Source organism: Rhincodon typus, chromosome 2 (genome assembly GCF_021869965.1).
Source record: "Rhincodon typus isolate 14 chromosome 2, sRhiTyp1.1, whole genome shotgun sequence".
In the NCBI taxonomy this organism is placed as follows: domain Eukaryota; kingdom Metazoa; phylum Chordata; class Chondrichthyes; order Orectolobiformes; family Rhincodontidae; genus Rhincodon; species Rhincodon typus.
The window spans coordinates 35,396,189-35,413,084 of NC_063333.1; the positions used below are offsets into that span (position 1 = coordinate 35,396,189).

Genomic DNA, 16,896 nt, shown 5'->3' on the forward strand with positions numbered 1-16,896 from the left:
ATTCAAAGTGAAGACGTGGCTACAATTGCTATATACACACACAAGGACTCTAATCACGCCACACTATTTTGCATAGCTGCCTGCTATTTATCAAGTGAGTGTGGTGTTACATGATCCAGACATCAGTGTCAGAAAAAGCTTTGCATAAACAACCCAAAAGTAACCACCAAAAAACACAGAGGGCAGGGGAAGGGGGTGGGGGGTGGTGGGAGAGCTGGTTCAGTGGCATCTTCCTCAATTTTTTCAACTTCCTTTCGTTTTAATGCTAACTCTTGTTTTTTTTTTTATACAGTGTATATGAGGCATTGCTTCATTGAGCAAAGCTTCTGTGAGTTTCATTTCTCTTTCAACAACTTACATTTTTGGATTCGATTTCAGAACTATTGCGTGTCACGTCAAATCTATTCTTACTTCAGAACAGTTTCAGAACATTAATCAGGAGTGGGAAAGGTGCCTCATCTTTCTCCTCCTTAGTACAGGAACACTGAGGCCAATTGAAAAATCTTAACATCATTTGACTGATGTGGAGGTGCCAGCATTGGACTGGGGTGGACAAGATAAGAAATCACACGAGACCAGGTTTATTTGAAAACACAAGCTTTCAGAGTGTAGCCCCTTTGTCAAGTGACTGAAGTTATTTAATTTAGCATGAGCCATGGATCGAACATGTGAACAACACAAGAAACAGGAGCAGGACTATGCCACGCAGCCCCTCAGACCTGCTCCATCATACAGTAAGACTGTGGTTGGTCTGATTGTGATCTCCACATTCCCACCTACCCCTGATAATATTTGAACTCCTGTGTCATAATAATCTACCTCTACCTTAAAAACAGTCAAGGCCTCCACTTGCACCACATTTTCAGGGAGCAAATTCCAAAGACTCATGACACTCTGCGAGAAAAGAAAATTGATAGTCAATGTTTTAAAATCAGCGACCTCTAACTTTTAAACAATGACCTCTAGTCTGGACTCTCCCATAAAGGAAACATCCTCTCCACATCCACACTGTCAAGACCTCTTGGGATTTTATGTTTCACTTAAGTTACCTCTTACTCTTCTAAACTCTAGTGAATACAAGTCTCACCTGTCCATTGTTTCCTCAAAAGACAAACAGGTCACTCCAGGTATTAGTCCAATGAACCTTCTGTTAACTAACTCCAATACATTTACATCCTTTCTCAAATAGGGTGACCAATGATGTGCAATGTACTTCAGATGTGGTCTCACCAGTGTCCTGTATAATTAAAACATAAGCACGCTATTTTTGTATCTAGTTTTCCTTGTGATAAATAATAACATTCTATTAACTTTCCTATTTAGTATACGCAGATCTCTCTACATCTCAAAGCTCTGTAATCTCTCACCACTTAGGTAAGCTTCTTTTCATTTATTTTAATTTTTACTGCCAAAATGTACCCCACTTCATATTTTCCGAATGATTCTCCATGTGCCACATCTTTGTCAACTCACATAACCTAGCAATATATTTTCTTTACTCTCTCCCTCTTATTAGCTAACTAACCTTCTATCTGTGCCAATATGCTACTCCCTACATCATCACAGTATCACAGTGTTACAGTGCAGAAGACCCCAAGCGGCCCATTGTACCTGTACTGGCTTGTTCAAGGACCATCATTACCACGTGCCAGTCTCCTGCATTTTTCGCATACCCTTAGATATTACATTTATCCAAATAATCACCAATGCCCTCTTGAATGTCTCAATTGAACATGCCTCTACTACACCTCACAGCAGTGCATTCCATATTTTCTATTTGCCGCTGAGTAAAAAATGTTATCCTCACTTCACCCTGGCTTCTAATGCACATCACTTTAAATTGATGCCCTCTTGTTCTTGTTCAGTTTACAAGCTGAAACAGCTTCTCCCTCAATGCTCTATCTAGCCCATTCATGAAAACCTCTGTCAGATCTCTGCTCAGCCTTCCTCTCTCCAAGGAGATCAGTACAAACTTCTTTTTTCAATCTTTCCCCATAACTGAAGTTCTTCATTTCTAGAATAATTCTTGAAAACTGACACTGCACACTCTTCAGTGCGTTCACATCCTTCCCATAACGTGGCACCCACAACTGTACACAACACTCTAACTAAACTCTAACAAGTGTCTTCAACATAACCTCTCCAGCATACATCCAGCAGTTCCCCCTTATCTAGACTACATTATTTCCTTTTAATTTAAAACTGTTCATAATTTTCTTATTTAGTCCCAGATGATGAATCTTTCTCAAACAGCTTTTCTTTCTCACAGGGATAAATCTTTGCTAAGAATGATTAAATATCTCTATGAAAGTCTGACAGAGCAATTCTATTTTCCTGCATATAATCTAGTTTCCAAGTTCACCTTGGCCAGCTTTGTCTTTAGACCCTGGAATTTTGGAGTTAAAGAAGAATTTCCTCAAATTTCTTTCTAAACTGACCAATTTTCTATGGTGGTTTGGCTCTCAGGAGATGTATAACTGTGCTGGGTGATGTGGGAGGGTGAATCAACTACCCATTAAATGGCACCATTTCTGGATTCTGCATGGCTGCATAGATCAGCTGGAGTTTTCCTGTCACTTTCTCTATGTTGTTCTGTTCAATGGTGCAAATGAAGTCAGGCTTTTTAACTTGTTCCAGTAGCTCAGATGTCTTATAAATTAAGGGCAGACTCTTCTGTTTGACATTGGGCATTAAAGTGACCTTCACTTGCACTTGCAGGGGGAAGTGATGGCCTAGTGGTATTATGACTGGACTGTTAATCCAGAGACCCAGATAATGTTCTGGGGACCTGGGTTCGAATCACGCCATGGCAGTTGATGGAATTTGAATACAGTAAATATCTGGAATTAAGAGTGTAGTGATGATCATAAATCCATTGCTGATTGTCGGGAAAAACCCATCTGGTTCACTAATGCCATCCTTACCTGATCTGGCCTACATGTGATTCCAGACACACAGCAATGTGGTTGACTCGTTACTGCCCTCTGGGCAATTAGGGATGTGCAATAAATGCTGCTTGGACAGCGATGCCCACATCCCATGAATGAATAAAGAAAACTCAGAGATGGCTCAATTTCTCTCATTCGATCACACAGTATTCAGCATATTACAAAAACATATATGAGTAGCTTAGCAAATTTCATGGCAGGATGTGCAGGAAGTCCCCACATCTGCTGACACCTTCTGGGCTTGAAGGTCCTGGTGCCTTATTTTCAGGGCATCCATACTCTGCCAGTCAGAAGCATCACTTGTGCACTGTTGTGAACATGTGCAGCTAAACATTCTGGACCTTCCATCCTGCAACCCTTTACCAAGACAGACTTCCAAAATAATTCTGCAAAGTCAGAAGTTTATACAGATTATAAAGAACAGTTAAGATTAACTAAAAGATTAAGAAAGAGGAATTTAAAATAGAAGAGAAAGCTAGCTATAAGTATAAAATGATAATAGTCAGAGTTTCTTTGGGTAACTGAAAAGGAATTGAGCTTTTGTCCTTTGGAGAGTGAGACTGGCAAGTTAATAATGGAAAATAGGGAAGTGGCAGATATATTGAATAGAAATTTTGCAACACTCTTCACTGTAAAGAAGTAACATCCATAAATAACTGTATATCAGAACAATCAGCAAAAACTTAAAACAGGACATGGAAAGAATTGTTACAATTGAAATCTCTAAAATCTTCTGGTCCTGCTGAATTTCCAGCTAAAAGAAGTGACTGCTGAGATAGTAGATGAATTGGTTTTAATTTTCCAAATTTCCCTAAATTCTAGAAAGGTATGATTAGATTGCAAAATATTAAAAATGACTCTTCTGTTCAAGAAAGGGAAAGAGAAAACAGAAAACTATAAGCAGTCCCTACTATCTCTGAAACTATAAGCTAGGTGGTCTAACATATCACAGCAAAAATACTAGGATCTATTAGCTCAAAATTATAGCTCTGCACTTAGAAAATCTTCAGACAACAGGCAAAGTTGATATAGTTTTATGGAAAAGAAATCTTTTCTTTTTGACTAATTTATGAGTTCTTTAGGAACTAACAAGTAATATAGATAAAGGAGAACTGGTGGATGTGTTGTTCTTAGGTTTCCAGAATGGATAAGGCAAAGTGCCATGTCAAATATTGGTACGGAAAATATGAGATCACATGTTGTGCGCAGCACACTAGCATAAGTAGTGGATTATTTTGTTAATGGGAAGCAGAGGGTGGATGTAAATAAGTAGTTTTTGAATTGGCAGAATGCACGACAGATGTCCCACTAGTATCAGTGTTGGAGCCTCAATTATTTACAATTTATCCAATGTCTTGGACTTGAGCCAGAAGTGCTGAGTGGGTGATTCATGTCGGCCTCCTCCAGTGCTCCCCAGCATCACAGATACCAGTCTTCTGCAAATTCAATTCACTCCACATGAGATCAAGAAACGTTTGGAGGCATTGGATAGTGCAAAGGTTTGGGCCCTGAACATATTCCGCAAATAGTACTGAAGACTTATGCTCCAGAACTTGCCACTCCCCAAGCCAAGCTGTTCCAGTACAGTTACAACACTGGTATCTACCCAACAAGGAGGAAAATTGCCCAAGTGTGTCCTGAACACAAAAAACAGGACAAATCCAACCTGGCTAATTACCGCCCCATCAGTCTACTCTCGATTATAAGTAAAGTGATGGAAGGTGTCATCAACAGTGCTATCAAGCAGCACCTGCTCAGCAATAACCTGCTCAGTGACGCCCAGTTTGGGTTCCATCAGGGCCACTCAGCTCCTGATCCCGTTACAGTCTTAGTTCAGACATGGACAAAAAAGCTAAATTCCAGAGGTGAGGTGAGAATGATAGTCCTTGACATCAAGGCTGCTCACAAAATTATAATCAGTGGATATCAGGGAGCAAACTCTTTGCTGGTTGGAGTCATACATGGCACATAGGAAGATAGTTGTCGTTGTTGGAGGTCAGTCATCGTAACTCCAGGAAATCTCTATAGGAGTTCCTCGGGATAGAGTCCTAGACCCAAACATCTTCAGCTGCTTCATCAATGACCTTCCCTCCATCATAAGGTCAGAAGTGGGAATGTTCACTGATGATTGTACAATGTTAAGTACCATTCTCAATTTTTCAGATACAGAAAAATATTGTAAACTACCTAATATTAATACTTAGTGCCAGTTATTTAACATTTATAACATGCATAGTAAATTTTATCCTTGACGATACATTGTATTCTGTCGCAGTTCAAAGAATTAACAATCCTTTGTGTTCTGTGTCCAGAATTTCTACATTGCAAAGAAGAAAGCAGAAGGGAAGAATATGAAAGAGAAAAACAAAGAGGCATTACTTGAGGTGAGTAAATGCTTCAAACGCTCAACAACAATCCAGTATTTATTTTGTACAAATCAATGTATAACACAGACAATCATAGTGAGGATTCACATCAAAGGCAAGTGGACTGTCCTCAGCATGAACTTTCTTGGATTGGAGGGGCAGGAAAGGCAGAGTTGGAGAGCCCGACCACATCTGGAGTGTCTTGAAAGGAGATTTCTGAGGAGCATATGCATGGTTTCTCCTCTGCTGAGTGTCCCCTAGCAACATCATGTCTCCCTGTAAATAAGGGGTACCTGGAGTGACTGTGAGTGTTTCCCATTCCCCTAATGCCATGCCTTTGGTCCTGAATATCCTATCCACATGTGTACATCTCTCCAGAAGACTCTGAGGTTGCTGGATCTGGATCTCCTTGGAAGTAGTCAGTCTGTTCACGGAGCAGCCAGACAGTCACATGTTTGGGGGAGCTTGGTCCCTCAGAGAATAGGTGCAGTTCTGCAGCCACTGGGCAATGAGGACCAATGTGTCCCACATACTCGTGTGCTCCTGCTCCTCCCTGAGCAATGTGGAAAATGTTGCTGACTGCCAACACCAAAGAGTCCTCTCCTGCCTGAAGCTGAGCCAGTGCCTGGTCTCTGGCAGTCCTTAAAGTGCCAACAGTCTGGGCCACATCTTCCTTGGGCAGTTGTGAAGCTGTCACAGTGAGATGGTCACCAGAGTGTGCTCCCAAGCATTCTAAACCTTAGGCTCCCACAGAACCGTCAGTATCTGTCAGTTGCTGGGGTTGCAGGAGGCAATTCCCAACCTCAGAGTTGTTCTGGTGGAACGGACTATTTTTCTGCTGAGATCTTGGACATCTGGCTGGCAAGACACAAAGGAGAGAAGGCATAGTGGTTAAAAGTGGTGTGCAATGATTGACACGAACAGGGCTAATGTGAGAGTTGTAGTAGAGTAAAGAATGATACTCAGTCAGTTGGCAGGGCATGGATGCCTAGCCGTCCCTCTCAGAGCAGTCCTAATTTTCTCCTTCAAGGGGCAGTATCCTTTCCTCATAGTGGGTGAGCAGCCTAATATCTGTGATCCTTCCACCTGTCTGATCACTTTCTACCCTCTTGTGTGCCATCTTCTCCTGGACTGAAAGTAAGCAAGTTGTTGAGTGGGGTGAGCGTGGCTGTCTCAGCTCTTAGTGCTGGTGCAGATGGTTAAAAGGTGGTGAGGTATTGCAGGTGAGTGAGTGGACAGTGCAGAAGCCAGGCAGGATTAGAAGCTTATAAGGATGGGGGTGTTGAGAACATGTGAGGGAAGATGTGGCAAAGCATGAGCCTTGGTGGGTACAGTAGCAGAGACAGAGTGAGTGTGCGGTATTGGAAAGAACCCTGGCAGAGGGAAGGTCATGGCATTCTTGTAGCACTATTGACCATTTCTCCAAAACATGGAGACTGCGCTGACCCGGGTGGTGACCTCGGACCAGGCTGCTGGTGTCTGGTATCATGGCCTTCTCTGCTGGTCATCTGCATCATCCCATCCACCAGGACTTTTAGGTCCCTGTCAGAGAATCGTGGTACCATCTTCTACATCTCCGACATCTTTGTTGTCACTGAGCAGGGGGAAGTCCAGTACTCCTCCTGGCAGACAATGGCCATTTAAATATGGCACTGGAACCAGGGATGCTGATCTTTGGGCAGATATCCACTGAGTGACAAGCTATTTCGAGGACAATGAGTGGTAAGATGGGGATGCAATCAGTTGAGAGGGATGCCATAGGGGTGGGGTAAGTGACGAATGAGGTGCATTTCGAAAGATATTGTGAGAAATTTCACTAGGCCTCACAGCAACAAAAAAACCTCCAAATAAACATGACGCAATTAGCACTTAGTCAATAAAACACAAGATTCAGGCCACAGTAGAATCTAGATTAAAAGAACATCAGATAGATGATTAAGCATTGCTTATTATTTAGCATATGACATGGTTTATAATGAAGGCCCAGCATTAATAAGGGCTTTAGATCCGGATACATTATTGCTTCCCTTTCAATTCCTTTGGGACTAGATTGCAATCAATCTGTATTTAAGAGGAAAATTACAGACAGGTAATGTGCTGTTTTGAACAAGACATAACACTTTGAACACCTGACAAGACCATAGGCATTCCTCATATGGGAATATCAATGTTGCATGTTAATAATGAGAAAATTACTATTTATAAAATACACAATGATCAGGTTTATTTACTTCCTCTTTTATTCGCTTTCTCTTCTAAGCAGCATTGTCACCAGCATTCACAATGTAAGCAACATTTCATATTATTAAAATATTGAGCCTAGCATTACATAGTGACCTAAGTAATTCAGAAAATCATTTTTAGTCACCTACACTGTCTCCCATGTATAGCCTCCATTGAGAAATAATGATGCATTTTCTTAAACTCTCACAATTGTCTTTACTTCTGAGGAAGATGTGGTGTGGTGGTTATGTCACTGGATAAACAATCCCAGTTTAATATTCTGGGGATATAGGTTCACACACTGGTGGATTTTAAATTCAATGAATAAAATCTCTGGAACTGAAACTATCATCTGTTGCAATAAAAACACAGAAAATCAAAAGAACTGCGTATACTGTACTTTAAAAGTTAAAACAGAAATTGCTGGAAGAACTCAGCTATTCTGGCAGCATCTGTGGAGAGAAATCAGAGTTCTTAAGAAGGGTCACTTGACCCAAAATGTTAACTTTGATTTCTCCCCACAGATGCTGCCAGACCTGCTAAGATTTTCTAGCCATTTTTGTCTTAGTTGTTGTAAAAAAACAATCTGTTTCACTAATGTCCTTCAGGGAAGGAGATCTGTGGCCTGGACTATAAGACCATAGGATACAGGAACAGGAGTAGGCCGCTTGCCTCCTTGAGCCTGCTCTGCCATTCATTGTGATTATGGCTGATCCAACATTCCTCACTTTCCTGCCTTGATTCCTCTACTGATCAAGAATCTATCTATCTCAGCCTTAAATATACACGAGGACTCTGCCCAAAAGCTCTCTATGGCAAGGAATTCCAAAGAATCATAACCCTCCAAGAGAAGAAATTCCTCCTTACCTCAGTCTTAAATTGGCACCCTTTTATTCTGAGACTATGCCCTCTGGTCCTAGACTCTCCCAAGAACAGAACTATCTTCTCAGCATTTACCCTGTCAAGCCTCTTAGGAATCCTATATGCTCCAATAAGATCACCTGTCATCCCTTCTAAACTCAAATGAGTGAGTGTCCCAAACTGTTTAACCTTTGCTCCTAAGATAATCCCTCCATACCAGGGATCACCCTAATGAATCTTCTCCGAACTGCCTCCAATGAAATAATATCTTCCTTTAAATAAGGCGACCAAAACTGCTCACAGTACTTCAGATGTGGTCTCACTAGCAATTTGTACAGTAAGACTTCCCTATTCTTACACTCCAACTCCATTGAAATTAGGGCCACCATTTCATTAGCCTTCCTGATTTCCTGCTAGACCTGTGTGCTAACTTTCTGTGTTTTGTGTACAAGTCACCCAAATCCCTTTGTGTTGCAGCTTTCTGCAGTTTTTCTCCATTTAAATAATACTCTGTTCTTTTTGTTCTCCCTTCCAAAATGAATAACTTGACATTTTTGTGCATTATACCACAAGTATGCTTGGCCTGGCCTACTTGTGACTTTTAAACAGCTGTCTGAAATGGACAAGTAAGTCATTTATTTCAAGGGCAATTAGGAACAGGCAACAAATGTTGGCATCACCAGCAATGCCTACATGCCATCGATAAACAAATGAAACAACTGCTGCATATTCTGTTAGATATTATCATAGAAACGCAAACCTACTCTTCATGATGAATTCTGTGGAGGTTTTTAGATTGTTACGAACCATAAGTTTTTTTTTATAAATGTGTAATGGAGGCTCCACCAATCACAAAAAGATGCAAATTCTAAGGATGGTGATGTTTTTTTTTTGCATATAAAGCCAGAAATCTGTGAATATTGTAATACTCAAAGAACAAGGTATTTCACTGCTGGCTGTTCAGTTCAGGCTAGTATTAGAGGCAATCTTGATGCATAATTCACTCAAATCAGTTCTAGGATCAGATTTGTCAGAATTAGTGACAGAGAGAAAGATAATCGAGAGCAGAGACCCCATTTTGAAAAAGTATGAATGATAGCCATAAAGCTAAGAAGGTAGCTGAAGATCACTGACTGTGTAGTTGAACACAGCAAGAGAATCTCAGGAGCTGCTTGAAACTCCATGTAGTTGAGAAATTCTTCAAAAGAAGCCATACTGGACTCGAAATATTAATTCTGTTTTTCTCTCCATAGACAAGACAATAACATATAGGAATGGAGTAGGCCATTCAGCCTCTGCCATGGCACGCTGCCATTCAATAGGACTATGGCTAATCTGAGACATTCCTCACTTCCACTTTCCTGCCCTTTCCCTATAGCCCTTGCTGCCAGACCTGCTGAGGTTTCCCAGCCACTTTCTGTTTTTATTTCAGATTTCAAGCATTTGCAGTAATTTGCTTTTATTTAAGCGCAGAAATGTGTTGGGGTTAGGGCTTAGAAAGCTAAGGAAGCCCATTAGCAGTATTTTCTTGTTGCAGTTGTGCAAGAGAACTGGAATGTTAGAGTTTGGGAAAACCAGATTTGTCAAGCTAGCTCTCTCTGAAAAAGCTTGAATTGTACATGTAAGTAGGCACTGGAGAGAATTTCAAGATTCCAGGCCAACACAATCCCAGGATGTGAGTGATTCTTGAGGCAATTCCTGACGGAGTGTCTATTGCAATTACATGCTGAAGTTGTAAGTGTAAAATAAATCCAGATTCTTCCTTTGAGATTTTCCTTTTAATTTCTATGTGATTCAGGGTCATTAACTCTCTCTTTGGTTTGTTTCCTCACTAAGTCAATGAATGTTTGAGCAGAGCTTTTCTCTTTCAATGTCCCCAATGCAGAAACATTCCAGACTCAGTAGTGTCCAATCTGACTTTACTTCTCATTGAGTATCATGTTGCCTACATTTGCACAATAAGTTTGCAACATGTGTAATATTGATTATAATATAACTCATTGAGTCATCTCTACAAAAATGCACTGTAAGACAACATAGGAAATGTACTTTGAACATGCAACTACAGGTAATATGAAACTAACAAATAATTAAAGCCAGTCATTAGATATTTCAGAGACTCAGATGTAAACGTTTATTCTTGTTAGGTTTCTCAACACTTTAACATGATCAGTTCCTCCCATTTACCACCTCCTCTTTACCATGGACATGCAATTCCTTTACACGCCCATTCCCTGTTAGGAGGGTCTTAGGGCTCTTGGCTTCTTCCTGGAGCAAAGACCTGAACCGTCCCTACTCACCACCACCCTCCTCCGCTTGGCCGAGTCCATCCTCACCCTCAACAACTTCTCTTTTAACCCCTCTCATTTTCTTCAGGTCAGAGGGGTGGCTATGGGTACCCGCATGGGCCCCAGTTATGCCTATCTCTCCCACCCACAACGCTTTCTCCGATATATCGATGATATCATTGGCGCAGCTTCCCTCTCTCGTCTGGAATTGGAAAAGTTCGTCAATTTTGCTTCCAATTTCCACCCCACCCTCACTTTCACCTGGTCTATCTCTGACTCTTCCTTTCCTTTCCTCTACATCTCTGTGTCCATTTCTGGGGATAGACTGTCCACTAATATTCACTATAAACACACTGATTCCCACAGCTACCTGGACTATACATCCTTGCACCCTGCTTCCTGTAAAGACTCCATCCCATTCTCTCAGTTCCTCCATCTCCATCATATATGTTCAGATGAGGCCAACTTCAGCAAGAGATCCTCCAAAATGTCCGCCTTCTTCAGATTGCCCAGCACTGTTGTCGACAGGGCCCTCAACTGGGTCCGACCCACCTCTCACACTTCTGCCCTCACACTCTCTCTTCCCTCCCGCGACAGCGATAGCGTTCCCCTTGTCCCTACCTATCATCACATCAGATGCCATTTCCGCCACCTCCATTGAGGTGCCACAACATGACATATATTCCCCTTCCCTCAGACATAGTAAGAACTGCTGATGCTGGAGTCAGAGATAACACAGTGTGGAGCTGGAAGAACACAGCAGGCCAGGCAGCATCAGAGGAGCACGAAAGTTGACGTTTCGGGTCGGGACCCTTTTTCAGAAATGGGGAGGGGGAAGGGAGCTCAGAAATAAATAGATAGAGGAGGAGTGAGGCTGGGGAAGGTAGTGGGATAGTGATAGGTGAACGCAGGTAGGCACTGGTGGGGATTGGTTAGTGAGGTAGGAGGGGATGGATAGGTGGGAGAGAAGATGGACAGGTTGTGTCAGGTCAAGGAGGCGGGAATGAGAGGGAGGGTTGGTCATGTGATGAGGCCGGAGGTGGGGAGATTTTGAAAGTGGTAAAATCCACATTTAGGCCATATGACTGTAGGCTCCCAAGGCAGAATATGAGGTGCTGCTCTCCAGTTTCCAGGTGGGGTCATTGTGACACTGGAGGAGGCCCAGGGTGGACATGTCACCCAGGGAGTGGGAGGCGGAGTTGAAATGGTCCACGACTGGAAGGTGTTGTTTGTCGCGAACAGAGCGCAGACGCTCTACAAAGCAGTCTCAGAGTCTACACTTGGTCTCACTGATGTAGAGGAGGCCACATCAAGAGCAGTGGATGCTGTAGACCACATTGATGGATGTGCAAGTGAACATCTGTCTGATGTGGAAGGTTTGTTTGATGCCTTGATTGGAGGTGAGGGGGGAGGTGTAGGGGCAGGTGTAACACTTCCTGCGGTTGCAGGGTAAAGTGCCGGGGTGGTGGGGTGACTGGGGAGTGTGGAGCTGACGAGGGAGTCGTGGAGAGAGCAGTCCCTACAGAAGGCAGATAGGGGTGGGGAGAGAAATATATCTTTGGTTGTGGGGTCAGATTGTAGGTGGCGGAAGTGGCGGAAAATGACACATTGGATACGGAGGTTTGTGGGGTGATGAGGACAAGGGGAATTCTGTCTTTGTTTTTGTTGGTGGGAGGGAATGTGAGGGCAGAGGTGCGGGAAACGTAAGAGATGAGGTTGAGAGCATTTTCGACCACTGAAGGGGGGAAGGTGGTCAAAGGTGGGATCATGATCCCATCCCTGACCACCAAAACATCATCTCTTAAACCATTCACAATCTCATCACCTCAGGTGATCCCCAGCCACAGCCTCCAACCTCATCGTTCCCCAACCCTGCACCACCCTTTTCTGTCTCCTTCCCAAAATCCACAAACCTGACTGCTCTGGTCGACCCATTGTCTCCGCTTTCTCCTGCCCCAGTGAACTTATCTCTGCCTACCTTGACTCTGTTTTCTCCCCCCTGGACCAAGAACTCCCCACCCATGTCTGGGACACCACCCATGCCATCCACCTCCTCCAAGACTTCCAATTCCCTGGCCCCCAACACGTCATCTTCACTATGGACATCCAATCCCTGTACACTTGCATTCCCCACGTGGATGGCCTAAAAGCCCTCCGCTTCTTCGTCTCCCGTAGGCTCAACCAATCCTTCTCCAGCGACACCTTCATCGGCATAACCGAACTCCTCCTCACCCTTAACAACTTCTCCTTTAACTCCTCCCACTTCTTACAGGCTAAGGGGGTGCCCATGGGAACCCAAATGGCCAAAGCTATGCCTGCCTCTTTGAAGGATACGTGGAACAGTCCCTTTTCCACAGCTACACTGGCCACATCCCCCACCTCTTTCTTCGCTGCATTGATGACTGTATCGGTGCCGCCTTGTGCTCCCACGAGGAGCTTGAACAGTTCATCAACTTCACTAACACCTTTCATCCCAACCTCAAGTCCACCTGGACCATCTCTGATACCTCTCTCTCCTTCCTGGACCTCTCTATCTCCATCTCTGGTGACCACCTCAAAACCAACATCTATTTCAAGCCCACCGACTCCCACAGCTATCTGGACTACACACCCTCTCACCCACCTTCCTGCAAGAATGCGATCCCCTACTCCCAAATCCTCTGCCTCTGCCATGTCTGCTCCCAAGATGAGGCGTTCCACTCCCGAACATCCCAGATGTCCTCTTATTTCAAGGATCGCAACTTCCCCCCTTCGATTGTCGAAAATGCTCTCGACCTCATCTCTTACATTTCCCGCACCTCTGCCCTCACATCTCCTCTCTGCAACGAAAACAAAGACAGAATCCCCCTTGTCCTCACATATCACCCCATTAACCTCCGGATTCAACGTATCATTCTCCACCACTTCAACCACCTACAATCCGACCCCACAACTAAAGATATATTTCCCTCCCCACCCCTATCTGCCTTCCATAGAAACCATTCTCTCTGCAACTCCTCGTCCTCTCCACACTCCCTACTAGCTCCACCACCCCCGGCACTTTTCCCTGCAACCGTAGGAGGTGCGACACCTGCTCTATACCTCCCACCTCATCTCCATTCAAGGCACCAAACAAACCTTCCACATCAGACAGAGGTTCACTTGCACATCCGTCAATGTGGTCTGCTGCATCCGCCTCTCCCGATGTTGCCTCCTCTACATCGGTGAGATCAAGTGGAGGCTCAGAAACTGCTTTGTAGAGCATCTGTGCTCTGTTTGCGCAAAATGACGACACCTCCCAGTCACAAACCATTTCAACTCCCCCTCCCACTCCCTGGACTTCCTGTACATCCTGGGCCTCCTCCAGTGTCACAATGATGCCACCCGGAAACTGGAGGAGCAGCACCTCATATTCCGCCTTGGGAGCCTACAGCCCAATGGCCTAAATGTGGATTTTACCAGTTTCAAAATCTCCCCACCCTTGGCCTCATCCCATGACCAACCCTCCCTCTCATTCCCGCCGCCTTGACCTGACACAAACTGTCCATCTTCTCTCCCACCTATCCGCTCTTCCCACGTCACTGACCAATCCCCACCAGTGCCTACCTGCTCTCACCTATCATCATCCCACCTACCTTCCCCAGCCTCACCTCTCCTTTCTCTACTTATTTCTGAGCTCCCTTCCCCCTCCCCATTTCTGAAAAAGGGTCCTGACCCGAAACGTCAACTTTCCTGCTCCTCTGATGCTGCCTGGCCTGCTGTGTTCTTCCAGCTCCACACTGTGTTATCTGTTCCTTTTTCCTCCCTTGTCCACTTTCCACAGGGACCATCCCCTCCTGGACACCCTGGTCCACTCTTCCTTCACCCCCTACACCCCCAACCCCTCGGCACCTTCCCTGCAACCGGCGAAGGTGTAACACCTGCCCATTTACCTCCTCCCTCTTCAGTATCCAAGGGCCCAAACAAACTTTCCAGGTGAAGCAACACTTCACCTGCACTTCCCAGAATCTGGTCTACTGCATTGGCTGCTCACAATGTGGTCTCCTCTACTTGGGGAAACAAAGCATAGACTGGGTGACTGCTTTGCAGAACATCTACGTTCTGCTTGCAAGAAAGACCCTTAGCTAACTGCCTACCACTTTAACACACTACCCTGCTCCCTGGCCAACATCTCCGTCTCTGGTTTGCTACAGTGTTCCAGCGAAGCTCAACACAAGCTGGAAGAACAACACCTCATTTTCCACTTTGAGACCCTGCAGCCCTCCGGACTCAATATCAAATTCAATAATTTTAGGGCCTAAACTCTCCCATGTCCCAGCTCCCTACCCCACACACCAGGCCCTGTTACCACATAGCCTGCCATTACACACTACCTGTTGTTAGTCACTAATAGTCCCCATTAACAACTATTCACCCTCCCAGCCAGATCATTATCAACTCCTTTATCTATCCAACTGCTCTTCTCTCTCTTCGGGTTCTATCCTATTGTTTACTCCCTACCCCATCTCCCTCCCTATTTTCTGCATTCCAACCGACATTTTCCCAGCCACCATCAGTTCTGAGGAAGGGTCACCGGACCCGAAACGTTAACTCTAATATTTTCTTCACAGATGCTGCCAGACCTGCTGAGCTTTTCCAGCAACTTCTGTTTTCATTCCTGATTTACAGCATCCACAGTTCTTTTGGTTTTTATCAGTTCCTCCCATGTTTTTCTAAAGATGTTATTGCTTTTTCTGCCGGAGTTGGTGCTATGACAAAACTACTTCTTTGGCAGTCAAGCAATAGGACTTGCTGTGGTCGTGAAAGGTGCAATATAAAAGTTATTTATTTATTTTATGTGTGAGATTAACGAGTACCAAAATAAAATTCCAGGTTACAGCATACAGCAGCCAAAAGCTTTTCTTTTCATAAGCGAACAGGATGAAATGAATATATAATATGCTGAGGTTGAATAGCATGCTTTAAAATAAGTGGTAGATGAAAGAACGCTTTCCTTTGCTGAAGTATACTATATACCCTGCCTGCAATCTGTTTTAAATCCTTTGTTGCACACAATAACAAAGCTGATTAAACTGTTGGGGTTTTTAAACTTAAGAAGAGCCCTATAATTCAGAGCATAATTTCTTTTAATTAACATTGTGATACTGTGACACTGCCATGACACTGAATAGATAGTCCTTCAACATGATCAATGAGGTATTAACCATAATCCAGAAAGAACCATGGACATCTCTCTTCATTAGAAACAGAAGGAGGTTATATATTTACTTATTTTATATAGCTTAAGGTGCTAACAATCCTCTTTACGAGTCCAAAGACTCTAAGGCTAATTTTGTCCTGATGAATTTGGCACAACTGGAATTTCAACTTGAAATCTTTCTGGTTCAGATGTTGTAAGAAGCATATCCTATAAAGTTAGCTCAGACTTTTCAATTTCAGGTATCTCAGTTTCCTGATTGTATCATTTTAATAAATGTGACTGCTCAGCTTCGCAGAGAATTATAGCCCATTAATTTATCCCACTTTGAGCATCTGACCCGCCTGTAATTCATGTTTATTAGTTTTATAAAAACGTACTTTAGAAGTTTAATGTTTCCCGTCACATAAACTAAATTTATCTGTGCGCACAGGAATGTTTCTGCGGAACATCAGTCATTGTACCAGAGCTTGAAGGAGCCCTCTGTGTAAAAGAAGATGGAAAGAAGTCATGGAAACGTCGATACTTTCTCCTGCGAGCTTCAGGAATTTATTATGTTCCTAAAGGAAAAACTAAGGTCAGAAAATATAAACATGCATTTTTTGTTAAAAGAAAATTCATGACATTTAAGTTAAGCAGAGTTTAAACAAACATCTGAAATCCCTTATCCGCTCCACACTCCCCTCCAGCCCCACCTCACACGGCATTTTTCCCTGCAACCTGCTACACCTGCCCCTACACCTCCCCCCTCACCCCCATCCCAGGCCCCAAGAAGATTTTCCACACCAAGCAGATGTTCACCTGCACATCTGCTAATGTGGTATACTGTATCCGCTGTTCCCATTGTGGCCTCCTCCACATCGGGGAAACCAAGCGGAGGCTTGGGGACCGCTTTGCAGAACACCTACGCTCAGTTCGCAATAAACAACTGCACCTCCCAGTCGCGAACCATTTCAACTCCCCCTCCCACTCCACAGACGACATGTCCATCCTGGGCCTCCTGCAGTGCCACAACGATGCCACCCGAAGGTTGC

At 43.8% G+C, this 16,896-nt stretch overlaps 2 protein-coding genes across 4 annotated transcripts in view; one reads left to right on the forward strand and one right to left on the reverse strand.

Moving 5' to 3' along the window:
• LOC109925748 (amyloid beta (A4) precursor protein-binding, family B, member 1 interacting protein) overlaps positions 1 to 16,896 on the forward strand; it is a 120,262-nt gene that overhangs the window by 77,620 nt on the left and 25,746 nt on the right. For all 3 annotated transcript variants that reach the window (XM_048611654.1, XM_048611658.1, XM_048611665.1), the window contains exons 8-9: positions 5,261 to 5,332; positions 16,296 to 16,439. In XM_048611654.1, the coding sequence (XP_048467611.1) occupies positions 5,261 to 5,332; positions 16,296 to 16,439 (216 nt within the window). The remainder of the gene's footprint in view (positions 1 to 5,260; positions 5,333 to 16,295; positions 16,440 to 16,896) is intronic.
• LOC109925759 (protein adenylyltransferase SelO-like) overlaps positions 5,448 to 16,896 on the reverse strand; it is a 146,617-nt gene continuing 135,168 nt past the window's right edge. The window contains exon 20 of the transcript XR_007264697.1: positions 5,448 to 6,172. The gene's annotated coding sequence lies outside the window, so the exon portion shown is untranslated. The remainder of the gene's footprint in view (positions 6,173 to 16,896) is intronic.